The 14,213-nt window shown below is 39.5% G+C and overlaps 1 protein-coding gene across 1 annotated transcript; it reads right to left on the bottom strand.

Annotated features, from left to right (window-relative positions):
* Nucleotides 1-531: 531 nt before the first annotated feature.
* Nucleotides 532-10,898, bottom strand: LOC131883527 (rhodopsin-like). The gene is made up of 5 exons (XM_059231016.1): nucleotides 10,729-10,898; nucleotides 6,155-6,375; nucleotides 1,852-2,178; nucleotides 1,427-1,617; nucleotides 532-928 (listed from the first exon to the last, which is right to left on the bottom strand). The coding sequence occupies exons 1-5, from the start codon at nucleotides 10,895-10,897 to the stop codon at nucleotides 838-840; spliced, it is 999 nt and encodes a 332-aa protein (XP_059086999.1). The 5' UTR covers nucleotide 10,898; the 3' UTR covers nucleotides 532-837.
* Nucleotides 10,899-14,213: the final 3,315 nt, after the last annotated feature.

Below are 14,213 nucleotides of genomic sequence, written 5' to 3' on the forward strand. Positions count from 1 at the left end.
GAAGTTTGGCAGCCCATTTTTAGGGTTCTAAATAAGCCTTGAAAATAAGACTAGAATAAACGCCACCCAAACTTTCCCCCTTTTAGACAAAGACGTGAGACCTTTGGTTCTTTCGAATTTGGAAAATGCTAAAGAAATGACTTTCAGAAGCAAGCCTCAGATCTAATCTACAACTTCTTTATTGTAGTTGTATGTATGTATTTCAGGGAGGGGTTTTAATGCTTATACTTCATAATGTTAAAAAGCAGCAGCTCCCCAAGACTTCTATAAGCCATAAGGCTTGCTTTCATTCATTTCATTTCATTCATTATTACATCATAGAACAGGAAAAATCAAATTTGTTGTGTTTTTTTCATGCACCTGAATCGGTAACGAGTGGACAATGCAACTCCAGCCAATTGAAAAATGAGATACCATACTCTTACAGCCTTTCAGCTGTCACCCATCAGCTGTGAAAACGAGTCCGCCCGGCTAGCTCCCATCAAACTCTCTAGGCCTTGCTTCCTCTACGGGTACATAATGCGTCACCAAAGTACCAAGAATTCAACATAAACAATGCAAAATAATTTGGTTAATTAAGTCCATTCATGATCCTTTTCGTCTTTGAAATGGCACTTGATTGTATATATAAAGAAGGTTTGCATGTCGTAATCATGTAAAGTTGTATCTATCCTATCAGTAACCGTGGGTTTGGTGTGCACTTTATTTTGATTAACCATTAAACATGACATTCTACAAATTTTACTCTGTGACTCCCACCAATGCCCACGTTCGGCCGCTCAGTCACACTTGGTACAATGAGGCACCCATCTCGCTACTGGTTGCCCTCGATGGTTGTCAGTTGACACATCCACGGTTGGGAGAGCGACTTCGGCAAAAAAAGGCTCGGAAAAATATTCGATAGATCTCACGCCGAAACTTGGGTAAGCTGAAATGAAGAAAAAGAGAAAATAGATCACAATCAGAGACACTTGATCTGCGTTTATTTGCTGCTTAAGACCAAAAAATATAACAGGGATAAGTCTAAGCCCTCGGCGCCACTTTCAAGGCTTATCAGCTTTTCTTACCTCTTTCAGGAAAAACGTTGTTTTACGTGTTTGATTTCGGGAAACTGAGATGGGAATATATATGTGATACTTTTTTTCGGTATAAGTAAGTCTGTATAACTGAACCATCTAATCCGTTAATTCGTTCAAGAGGGAAGTGTACGTTACCACAACACAAAACCATTTGGATTTACCGGAAATTACTTTGACAAACATTCTTTCAACCATCTGATGCAGTAACGAATCAGAGTTGGAAAAGAAGGGTCAATCTGATCTGTCTGCACAAAATCAAGGCAAAATTTTAGGCACCAATATTCAATATATTAAGGGTTCTAACCATCCTTAGCCAAAGATAGTCTATGAAAACATATCCTCCTTACCATAACCCATAGATGTAAGGGTTGATTGCGGCGGACATTTTGCAGAAAACCCCAGGAAAGACATCATAAATCGGATGAAGATATTGACTATATGGAGTGAGAGACCAAAAGAATACCAATGCATACGGCGTCCATGCCACCAACCACAAAAGAATGAGAAAGAATGCCACTTTGGCCAATCGGATCTCAATCTGAAAATGAAGTTACCACTACATGTCTTATGATGGATTGAACTTTGAAAACATGTGCGTTGTCAACATTCTCGATCCATTTCAAATTGGAGTTCCCATCTTGTCCGGGAATACCCAGAAAAATAGAGAGACACTAGTCAAACGTCGAAACGTTAAAGGTGGAACAAACCCGGAACATAACAAACCCACTCATTTTGATGATAATATTGCCTAGAAATTGACTCACGTACTCACCATGTGTCGGTCTTGCTTGAATTTATTAACGTGAACGTTGGAGGACATGCCCGGGACCAACGGAGTAGATCCTTGTTCCACATTGGAGTTGTTCGCGATGGTGCTGACCGATTCCGAGGTGTTCGATGTTTGAAAAGAACGTTTGCGCATGTTCATCAGCTCGAAAATCTCCTTGTTATTGGTCTTGTTATTGTAAACGATGCTCATGTTTGAGTAGGTGATGATACACATGGGAATCAAATAGGCCACCACCAAAAGAAAGTAGGTGTAACTTCGATCCCAAACGTCTTGGGCGATGCTGTTCATCGTACACGTGGTGAAGAAACCCTAAAACACGTAGATATATATATTTTTCTTTTTTTTTGCTTTTGAGCAAGGTGGACGTGAGCATAATGTACTTTCCTCAAAATAATATTCTATTGTTTGTGTCACGAATTTGTTAAATCTTGCGTTGATAGATTGTTCTATTATAACTCAAGATATGAGAGCTCTTACATATGACAATTTCAAATTCAGGGAGGATAAGGATATTAGTCATTTCTGTATCCATTAGAGATCAGCGCGTCTTAAAATTGGAAGATGATTGCCAAACAGTAAAAACACACATACAATGGGTTGAAATACAATTTAGTTGACCTTTTCAAGCGTTAATTAAAAGAGCTAACATGACGTTGTCTAAACAATGAGGTCGTGCGTTTGTATAAAAGATACCCTGTAAACCTTAAAAGATAATCCTGGGAAAATTGCGAACATGCACCCAACGTACTCGTAAGTTCAAGTTTGCGTCGAAGAAGCCGGACTGATAAGCCAAGAAAAAAGGCTTTCGTTTTCCGCAATCTTCTTTTAACCACGGTTCAACCGTTTAAGGGCCCTTGGTAAAATGAATTTTTCAGCGTTTTTAAGCTCCCTTGTTTCCAGAGACTTTATCGAGGACATGCTGCGATTTAGTGCATGGTGCAGGGAGCGACTACGCATACATCTATCTTTGTAAGCAGAGTCTCCACTTACATCAAACTAGAGGGTCAATGGGGTTCGTTTTGAATGTAAGGTATGGTCACGAACTTCTACATATATGGACTGTGAACGAGTTTACCGCCAAATCGGCTAGCTCTTGGTCATAGCAACTCTGAGCCATTTTTTTGAATTAAAGCCATGAAATAAGAACTGTAGATATCTTCAATTAAAGGCAGGTCATTTTTATATGATTTCATTGTAAAGTACATCGTTTCAAAGTTCTGTGGTCAAAAGCTTATGTTACTGAGAGCTAAGAGCAGGCAAAAAATTCGAGTTTTATGTAATGTTTACTACATTTACTACATTGTACATAACTTTGGACATATCTCCTGAGTTCCTTACGCATAGGTTTAGCCTCAAACTTGGGTGAATTCATTTATTCCACAAGACCTTGTGGTCGTATGAAGTGCTTCTTTGGAATAAAGTGAACGGTTTAGGAGATAAGAAATTTTTGCTTCCGTTCGCAGTCCACATCTCTAGAAGCCCATAGGATGGTACAAATAAGTGATGCATGTTTGCGTTGCGTGGGCAAATAAGAGTACTTCGAAGGTGACTAAGTCTCTTTCATTCATAGATGGTAGATTCATTCGGAAGGAGACGTGGCGAGGTGGTTAGTGTAGTTTCCTATCAAGAGAGAGGTCCTTGGTTCGATTTTCCTCCCTGACTCTATTCACGGACTTCTAGAAATATGGACTGCGAACGAGCTGCCCGGCAAATCGGCCTGCTCTTGGTCATAGCCACTCTGAGCCACTTTTCGAATTAAAGTAATAAAATAAAAATCGTAGATCTCCTCAATTAACGGTAGGTCAATTTTATATCAATTACATGCAAAGTCGATCGTTCCAAAGTTATGTGGTCAAAAGCTTATGTTGCTGAGAGCCAAGAGCAGGCCAAAAATTCAAATTTTATGTAGTGTTTACTACATAACTTTGAACATGTCTCCCGAGTTCCCTAAGCATAGGTTTAGGCTCAAACTTGGCTGAGTTTATCTATTCAACAAGACCTTTTGGTCGTATGAAGTGCTTATTTGGAATAAGATGAGCGGTTTAGGAGATAGGATATTTTTACTTCCGTTTGCAGTCCATATCTCTAAAACTCCGTGCTCTATTCAAAGAAACGAAAGAAACTTTTAGAAGCAAATCACGCCCCATGAGGGAGAAACAATCTGGTCAGAAGTATGACTCTACCTTTCGGAACTAGATACGAATGATGAGATGCCTAGCTTAGCCATGGAGTACGGCAGTACTAGGAAGGAAAGCGCTCTGAAACCTCGATAGAAGACGTTTCAGTTTTGCGATTCCTCCTAATCGAGTGCTTGAACATGAGGATGGAATTCATTGAGCACTCTCTCAGCGGGAATGCATCTGATCAGGAAGTAACGTATAGCTCCACAAAACCTCGCTAGGATACGTTCGATCTTCCACCGAGCTTTCCACTTCACTACTGACGAACTCCAGGGCTTGGCTGACCAGAGGCCTGTTTTTCAAACGCTCTTTCTTCGGAGTTAAGGCTTGGACTTTACTCAGAATGAGCATAAAATGACCACTCTGTTGAACATATTTTCATTCTGGTTAACATCCAAGCACCAAACTTCGAGGTAAGACCTCTAAAAACTCGCCTCAGGCAAAGCTCAACCCTGGCATCCCATTTACAAAAAAATCCAAGGAAGTTAATTGCAAAAATCATTTTCAAAACCAGGACCAATCGTCCTTTTCCTGCGGAGGACAAGTGTGGACACTCAAACTTAGAAACTAGAGAATCCGCTCTAAGATGCCTTACTTTAACAAGGTCTAAATTCATGAAATGCATGCACAAGGGATGGGGGGGAGGGCATGTCTTTTCAAAGTGCTATTACTCATCAAGTACTTCATGAGACAATAACAAACTTTGGGTAATATAGCACTTACTCAGTCCAACATAACCTAATTTTAGCATAGAACCCTTTTTGTTTTGAATTTGTTGATAATCTGGATTTGGAACAAGATCAGCCGACACGCTCAATCTCCGCTGAGATATAAAGCCATGCTTTCTTTATGGCAGTCACAAGGTCTTCTTGCTCTTCCTGGTTGACTTTGCCGGATCGTGAAAAGAAAACTCTGGCAGAAAATTTGAGATTGATTGCAAAGAACTTGTATTACCGTTAGAAAAGCGAAATGAGAGGACCCTAAAGGCCAAAGACATTTTTGGTTGCCTGGAAGTACTCTTGTGCAAATGACACAATCCCTTGTCTTTGCACTCAGTCGAGTGTAAGCTATAGGTTAGATCAGATATTTGGAGGGTCCATTAATTTTCATTAGTAATTAAATCAACTTTCAGTTTTATGGCATGGATCGTGCCGTTCCATGTTTGGGGAAAAGAAAAATTCGGGCGTTGTTGTTTCCACTTCAGGCGGACTGGAGGCAAGTGGAAGAAGTATTTCGCACCAAGCACTTTCCACTTTTATCATTTCCCATGAAATTGCAATACCAAAAGTATAGTTACACAAGTTGTGGTGACTAGTCTTACAGTCTGGTCCTTGCTTGCCTACACAATGCACACATGTGTACCTGACATCTTTGTGGCTCATCAGCTTTAAAAAAAACAGGTTTGACCCAATTAGATTCTGTTTCAATTGGAATTTCCAATTCCGATTGGCTGGCTGAATCATGAGGCAAAGCAGTCAACTGGGAAAGCGAATGCGAAAAAGACTTTTTGAAACCCTAGAAACGTTTTTTGTATTATACACTACTGTGCTTTGTATCTTGGGTTATCAATACTGCTATGTAATGTTTTGAAAAGTGCCTTAGTGACCTCCCAAAATTTGGGCTGATATCATCATTCAGCTGCTTACATACCTATGGCCCACATCATAATCTATCTTTCAAGATTTATCTGTTTAACTTATTGGTTTGAGCACTTGACCATTTTCCATCATGAAACCGAAGTTCAAGGATTACTTAGGCGCTTAATTCAGCTGCCTCATCTAACCGGGCCAAGAAAGCGATATTGTGATGAAGCAGATGAACCCAAAATCTATCACCTAAAAGGTCAAGTGAATACACCGTTTTAAGAGAGCCTTTTCTCTCCCTGGAGCTTTGGCGAAGACTCCCTTTATCAATATTCAATAATGCTTGTATAGTTCTCAGGAATCAAATAGGGTCATTGGGTACCTACGAGTAATGAAAAAAGTCGAAGAGTCCTTAAGCGAGTGGACTATGTAATGGACGTGGAATATGCTATTGATAGTGGGTATCATATACCCTATGGATTACAACTGGCTCTTTCAAGACATTAGTCATTCATCTCTTACCTCGTAAACATAAGCGTTCCATCCCAGGAATGGAAATATGGCCAACAGAGTGGAGAAGCCCCAAATGAGAGCCAAAATAGTAAGGATGGTGTTCATGGAAAACTTGTTTTGACCACTGAATCCACTGGCAATCACCTTATACCGTTCGTAAGTGATGGCACTCAGCACCCAAATGGAGGACAGCCCGGAAATGATGCTCGTGGCTCCATAGACGAGACAACCTGTAAACCAAGAATATTTCGTTTACAGGTAAGAGACTAACCCACGGCACGTGTGCGCAGTTTTTGATATATTCTAACAAAAATGAGAGAAAGATTGGATATTCATTTAGGCTCCAAAGCCTGAATCTCAAGGCTGTTTTGGGGGTGTACATGTGTATGTTGAGTGTGTGTGCACTCCATGGCTGAAAGTTTACTAGAAAGTGTTCCAATCTCTTCTTGCCACGTTTCTAGCTTTTCGAGAAGATGACGGTCGATTTCTAAGCCAAACTCTCACTGATGAGCATTGACAAGAAAGTCATCCGTGGAACATCAACTAAGATTCTTCTTTCCCATGGTCGAAGCTAAAGACAAACCATTCACTTTCGTGCTCTTCAAGATGTCAATATTGAAAAAGGTGCGGATGGCATAATGCAAGCCTCCTAGCAAAAAGCTTTTCTAATTAAGAAGAGACGTTATGGTAACGTTCAGAAAACGAATATTATGGCATCCCCTTAGTCATTTTATTTCGTAAGCACAGGCGTGTACTACGGATTCCTTTGAGCTCTTCTGCTCAGGTCTTTTTCTACCACCACTTCATCGTTTGTTTTGCAGAAATTATTTATTATCTATTTTAAAGAAATTAATATGTAAGGTCCATCTCGGTTCATTCCCAACATAGCTCATCATCTAAAATGGGTCGGTCTCATTTCTGAAAGTGATGGCATCAAGGCCACCAAAGTTAATGAAGAGCAATAGAATTTCTAGGGAAGACAGATACAAAGGCACATTTAAGCAGCACACATCCACACACACACATACGTTGCGTGTAGCAATGAATTTAGCGTTTTGCTGTCAATTCAAGAGTAGAAAGACAAATGGATACTTTTTCAGACACATCAAAGCCACCCTCCCTCATACACAACGTACGTACATAATACGTGGGTTGTCTAATTGGAACAGACTTCTCATTTAGAGTAAGGCTGCGGATTTTCGGTTGTAAGAAGATTATGTCAGCTTGGAAGATTGATTGTTTTAGTATTGTTGTCAGGTCAAGCTAATTGGACAAAAATGACGTTTTCGGACTGACAACTAACTTGTTTTCCGATCACAGGCGTCATATCCCAAAATATAGGAAGTTAAATACATTTATTTATGTAGACGTTAGGATTTAAACACTACAAAAATGCTTTATATCAGAATGCAAGAACAAAGTGCTCTTCCAGTCTTCTAAGAGAGACTTTATTCTCATAGTGAGAACGAGGGAGCATGACTTGAAAGTTAGTGTTTCAGGAACCAAGCTTGTTTGAGCATTCATAGTGCTTTTGGCTCATTTTTCGGAATGACGAGAAGCGAAATTTGATGAGACCTCATAATTTAAGAAGTACTGTAATTAATCTTTATTTGCTTGCTTTTGAAGAGCTTTTTTCTCTTTCTTAATGAGAAATTGAAGGACTTAATTCCGCAGTGAAAAAGCCCAATCTCCCTCAGTGCCGATCAAAAAAATCAATGTGTTTCTTGAAACCTCCACGTAATATTTTTGCGTCTTTTGGGCGGGGTGTCTTTTCTTTCCTTTTGAGAAGCAAAAGTTGCCTCTCTTCTTTGTGAGAGCTAGCTCATAAATTTCTCATTTACTTCCCAAGGATCATCTACTTGACGACTAACGCCCCTCGACCAGATTAAAATTAGCACTCGTGGTTGGGGTTGTTAACTCTCTTTTGCCCGCATTCGTCAATGAATATGAAAAACACTAAGGAATGAAACTAAGGTCAATCAGGTTATGACAATCCAAGAATATTCCACTAAAGTGTGGGGGGGGAAAAAGTATGTAGTAACCCTGAATGCATGGTTCAGCCAATCTATGGCTAGATTGATGCGTCCCAAACATTGCATTTTTTTTCATGGGTGGCTGTAATATTTTTCTTGTCAAAAAACGATTCCAACCCTTTTCTAAAGATTGTAAGAAGAAACGGCTGCCGTCCCATTTGTGTATAAGTATATTTTATATAAGGGAAAAGCGTCAGCCTTGAACTTCTGTCCAAATTCTTACCTTACTTTGACCCTTGCAATGGGTGTTCTTTTTGTTTTTGTTTTGGCGGACTACGTTACCGCTACTGGGAATGAATTCCCAGCAGTTCAAGCGGCTTATTCATTTTAATTAACTTTTATTTTCATGTATTATTTGATCGACTAGCGAATTAGAGTTGGCGGATTTGGCTAGCCCTTGAACCATTGAGGGTTGATCAGAAATTTAGTCAAAAGCTTGTCCAAGTTTGACTTGAAAGATGCTACCGGATCAATAAGGCCTACGTATTCCCTACAAATATTTGAGGGCAGCAAATTGAATAATGAAGGAGCCCGAGAAAGAAATAATTCCTGAATATTTTGCTATTCTGTTCTCAAGTGCACTTATTTGATATTTATTCTTTATTGCATGTTTTTCGCTTTGGATTTCTCTTGGTTAGACTTGTTCCATTTTTTAGGACTCTTAAAGAGACTATTTTGATATTTTGGCGTCCCTTTCGCATTGCTTTTTGACCCCTGTCACCCAATTTGCGAACAATACCCGACCACCCTTACGTTCAGGGATACCTTGAAATAGGCAGCAATTTGGCAACACTTCCAGGAATGTTAGGTCAGACCAAAAAAGTGGATGAATAAGTCACACCTGGCCTTTTTTCCCCAATGGCGAAGCTCTAACGTTTTAGGAACAATGAACAAATTAGATCAAAAATAATTTACCAATTTGTCAAGTTCATCCTCAACGATCATGCCATTGGTCATCTTCATATACACATACCCAACGTGTCAATGGTACCAAAAGCAAGGCAGGCTCGGAGATACCCCATTCTGATGGTCTTGAGAAACTGACATTGGAATAATTTCTAATGTATATTTCTCCAGATTTTGAATTCCATCAGGGCTGTGGCAACTATTAATTCGGAACGTTTCAATGAGGTGTGGATCCAAAGAGAGTTCTGAATTCCAGATGCTGTTGATCCAACATTTGCGAGCGAGATTGTTTAGATCAAAATCCCTCTAATCTTCTACATCACTAATTCGAGGTACTTGATGCCAAATTTGGTGTCCATCATTTTCTTCAAATGCTCGACTTTCGCTTGATTGTCTTTGTCTCCGTTAGAGAGGTCTTGGCACGGCATGACCTCTAACTCGTTCCGTTCGATGGACTGAATAGTCTCTTCCCCCAGGCCTTCAAGGATGAGCACCTCTCTAACCATGAGAGTGATGATGACGCAACCATCCGCCCTAACGACCTCCTCATTTGCGGTAGTTTTTCCACGGCTCGAATGGCTTAAACAGCATATTGGCCTTTTGAGCGTTTGGCAGACAAAAGAACGAAAGCATGGTCTCTACAATCAATGTCATGGAGTCTTTTTTCATCGCATATGTTTTTCATTGACCATTTCGAACGTGGGAGCCACCGTGTATAAGGGTGGCTTTACACTAGGATGGAAAACCAGGATTGAATCCGGTTTGAGGATGGAAGTAGGACTAGTGTTGAGGCGAGTATTCACAATATGAGTCTTTTCGTTCGACTTAAGTACAGTGAAAGAATGCAGTCGCTCCAACACTAGTTCTACTTCCATCCTTAAACCGGATTCAATCTCGGTTTTCCATTCAAGTGCAAAGCCGCCCTAATTGTATATCACAGGTGGTAATGATTATTTGGTCTACATGGGTTGTTTTCGGGTTTCCCTTTCGTTTCCAAATTCAATTCGGCACCCACTGAATTCTTGGATTCATGAACATCGTTTGATGTTTTTCATAAGTTGGAGTCCCAAAATATGCTCTCTTCAAAAATGACCAATAGATCGATGATCGTAATTTTGATCTTTATTTCTATATTTTCATCATCATGTGCATATTCTTAAACGGCACATGGGAGAGAGAGCTTGCCTATACGTCCCCATCAATGAAACGTTTTGAAAAAAATAGCTTGTAACGCGGCGTTAAGGATAGGTTTAGAGGATGAAAAGGGAAACAGTAAAGAAAAAAATAAAAGTCATCCCAAAAAAACCAGCCTGAGTGAATTTTTCAGGTTTAAGGTCAACCAGGGGAGTTTAAACCAATAGCAGTATGATACATCCTTATCCTGTTCCAAAGAAATAAGGGTGTGTCATATTGCTCCAATCTTGATCTCACTCGACTCGAACTTCCAAAACGTCTGCTCATTGATGGTTCTCGGTATAGCTAATCATGCCATTCAAAACAGCCTGGAGTTAATCTCAGCACTCAATTACTGGGGGCATTAAACTTGCATCAAAAGTACCCCTTAACGAATGGTAATCTTTTCAGGTTTCACTTTCTCAAAAAAAAAAAAAACATGTTGAACTCGCATAGTTTTCCATGCCTTACCTGTGTGACCCATTGCTGGATATTGGACAAAATTATTGAATGCAGCCATTGGCGTTTTGAGGACCATAATAAAGTCTGACAAGCTGAGCGACACAATGAGAACATTCGACGTGGTTTGAAGAAGGGGTGACCTGAAATGAATCGTGAAATTATGAGGGCTCACAGCCATGTTTCAGGTAACAGTTGCTTCTTGGTATCACAACCACAAAAACTATCACAATGATAATACAAAGTTTGAGGAAACGGAATTTGAATATGCCAACTCATAAAAGATGGACACGGGATATTACAAATCTAGCGAAATTACTTCATTGCGTTGAGTATTGACCCTAAAATTAAGACCATTCTGTTTCCAAATCGGTTGTTCCCAGACATATATGGCAGCTCTCCAAAAAGGTTTACTCTGACCATAATATTATGTGATATTTATGATTTACTATTTCTTTTCAAGCCTAGTATTATGGTCAAGCAAATCCACCATCAACATAGATTCTAAGCCAGGTCATTGTCCTTGCCGAAGATTTGAAATCGATCTTTTGGTTCGTGCCAAGAAAGAAGTTAATCTGTCTCTTGGGAGATGGAATCTGCTTGGCTGCAGGAAACTTTTGAGACTCGGCGAGACGAAGGGAATAATGAAGAAAAGGCCAGATTACCGAATGAACACCATGAAAAAGGTCAATAAGCCTCCATTCTTTCCTGGTAAATATCAACTTATCCGATTGCCACACGAATAACATATCGTTTGAAGTACTTAAAAACGGATTGAAGACTATAGTTTATGATAGACGCGCACTAGTCGTTGTAACAACATCAAAGAGCAATGATTTGAAATAACTGGTTGATTTGCTGCGAGGTTATTTGATTTTCTTTTCCAATGATAAGCTTCCGCTTAACATGTCCACAACTTTGCGTACATTAAATTATTTTCTCTTGGTTGCTTTATTATAGGATAGGTTCACCATTTGTGGTGAAAGCAATCGATAGCATTTTTTTGGGTCAATTTCATCGGTATGATCAATAATAGCCCACTTTAAAGGTTAGGTTGGTTATTCATGGCCAATTTGACTTTAATGAACCCAAAAACATGAAACAAGGGAGAGATACAATTGAGATAACCATTACCAGGAGTTTCAGCAACTGGGACAATACTCCAGGTCAAATGATATACTTTTTAGCCTAGAAACTTCTGATTTTATAGTTACAACTAGAGTTGGGGCGAGTCCGGACTCGAGTCCGAGTGCATTTTTGAGTCTTTTGGAGAAATTTGCCGGACTCGACTCCTTTAGAGACGGCTCGAGTCAGGACTTGTCAAGAAAATAATATTCAATTTTTCTTAGATTTTTTCCAAGATGAGTCTTTTTGCTTGACCTGATTGTGACTCGAGTCCAGGAAAAAGTAAAAAAACAACTCGAAGGACTCGCCCTAGCTCTAATTACAACCTTCTTGCTTGGTCTCAGTTTAAACATCGCAAATTCCATATTGGTGTTTGTCGACCGAAAGAAATTGAATTGACTTAATCAGAGCTGTGTCTTTACTCCACCAAAATGATTAACTGTGCGTTTTAGAGTAACAGCGCGCAAAAGTGAGAGTTAAAACTTTCGGAATTTTCGATAGTTCACTCAAAGCGTGGGAAGGAATTAAAATTTCGCTCGAATTTGATGACTGACGTAGGTTTCCAATTGCCGTTTAAAATTGTTGGATAATCAGATCACAACTAAATCTACCATGAGGATCCTAAAGTTTAATATCGCTTAAATTGCAGCATGACATTTGGGCTTTCTTTCGTGTTAAAAATGTGATCTCTCCAAGACAGAAATTCTCGTGATCCTACTGGTTGATATTTCAAGGCGTCTGTTTTTTTTAAGTTATCCTTTATAACACTTCATACAATTGACCTTATCTACAATCATCTGTCAAGCTGGATACTGTGAGTGAATTTTTGTCAGCTCATTTTGCATCCAAATGATCGAAAGTGACCACGCTCACTTAAAAAAGTCAAGCTGTTGCGAAGTGCTCATATTATATTCTTATATTCAATCGTATTCATAGTTTCAATTGCCCGTCCTTTTTCCATTTGTCGATTAGTGTTGCTTCAGTAAAGCTAGTCAAGAGAGTGGCTCTATACAACTAACCATGCTTTCTAATCAAGTAAGGGTAATTAAATTGTTACCAAAATAGGCCCATCTGCTGAGTTGGTTCTAATCCAAAGTGGTCCAACCCATCCAATCACAGAAACAAGTCGAACCAAATAGAAATGATTTCCATAAATACGTATGTTCGTCTTGCCTCTCTCTCTCACCTGCAAAATATCAGTATAACCAAACCGTTTCCAATAAGACCGAAAAAGGCTATGATGGCATAAAGAGATCCCATCAAATAGAACAGAACATTTGATGGCGTCTCAAAGAAGGCCCAATGACAAGCCAATCCTTCTTTATTGGAGAACTCGGTGAATGGAATGTTGTACCCATTGGGCAGATAGCTAAGGTTGCTCAGAATGTCCTCGGAAAGTTCCGGACCAAAGCGAAGATTGTAACAATGAGAAACCACCGACGAGTTGCGAAACACGTCCCAAGTGATATTCCCTATGGTTAAAAAAGAGGGTTTTTGATCAATTAAAAGATGCAATGTAATGCTTCTTATTGGACTAACCTTTCTCGAGGAGCAAATTTTGAAGCTCTCTTGCCATCACTAGGGTTAGTTAGTTCTTGTCAATTATGGTGTCTGTTCACATTACCAATGTTGAAGCAAAACTACCTGACCAAAGGTTGAACCAGGTGGTATGTAAAGTCAAGCTGGTCTCTTTGTCGAAAGGCCGCGCGACAAATTACGAGATAAGAGAACACGGAACGAAAAAGGACGAACATACGGAGGCGACAAGCATCCTTCGTTTATGAAGGGCCAAGGAGGTCTGTCTTATGGTGCGTCTACACGAGAAACATTTTGTCACTAAGTTTGCCTTACAATTTCGGAAATGTTTGGTATTTGACAAACAGTTCATCTCTGAGCCGTCTACACGTGAAACTACCAGATCAAAACGGTTTGACAAATATTTTGATTCAGATTTCTAATCAGATGAACTTGCAAGTGATTGTATCATTTCCCAACGGGTCTTTCATGCAATATTTATGTTATGCACGGTAAACAAGATGATTAGTGTAATGCACATAGGGAAAACTGAGGAATGAAATTTGAAAAAAAACACCCATGGGCACTATCATGATGAGAATGTTTCGCTTTACGAAAAAGGTCCTTTACTTTGCCAATTTCAATCTGTGCGGTCATATGTTGGCTGAAACCGATTACTACTTGAAGGCGTGTTTGGCCCCGTTCTATGAACTATACCATAAGCCACCTGATGAATCACTTCTGATAAAAAATTGCTTTTCGAAAGGTTTTCGAAATTCATTTTGGCTTTATTACCGACGTAATAAAAGTTACTTATCTTCTTAGCTATCCCTAGCTAACCTTTAGAATAATTACTT

Source organism: Tigriopus californicus, chromosome 7, assembly GCF_007210705.1.
Source record: "Tigriopus californicus strain San Diego chromosome 7, Tcal_SD_v2.1, whole genome shotgun sequence".
Lineage (NCBI taxonomy): Eukaryota > Metazoa > Arthropoda > Copepoda > Harpacticoida > Harpacticidae > Tigriopus > Tigriopus californicus.

What these genes read in the sequence shown, in the direction of transcription:
- LOC131883527 (XM_059231016.1), bottom strand. Translation starts at nt 10,897, where the DNA reads ATGGCTGTGAGCCCTCATAATTTCACGATTCATTTCAGGTCACCCCTT. An exon ending in GGAACGCTTATGTTTACGAG is followed by an intron (nt 2,179 to 6,154) that starts GTAAGAGATGAA and finishes TACGTGTTTTAG; the next exon opens with GGTTTCTTCACCACGTGTAC. An exon ending in TCAAGCAAGACCGACACATG is followed by an intron (nt 1,618 to 1,851) that starts GTGAGTACGTGA and finishes CTTCATTTTCAG; the next exon opens with ATTGAGATCCGATTGGCCAA.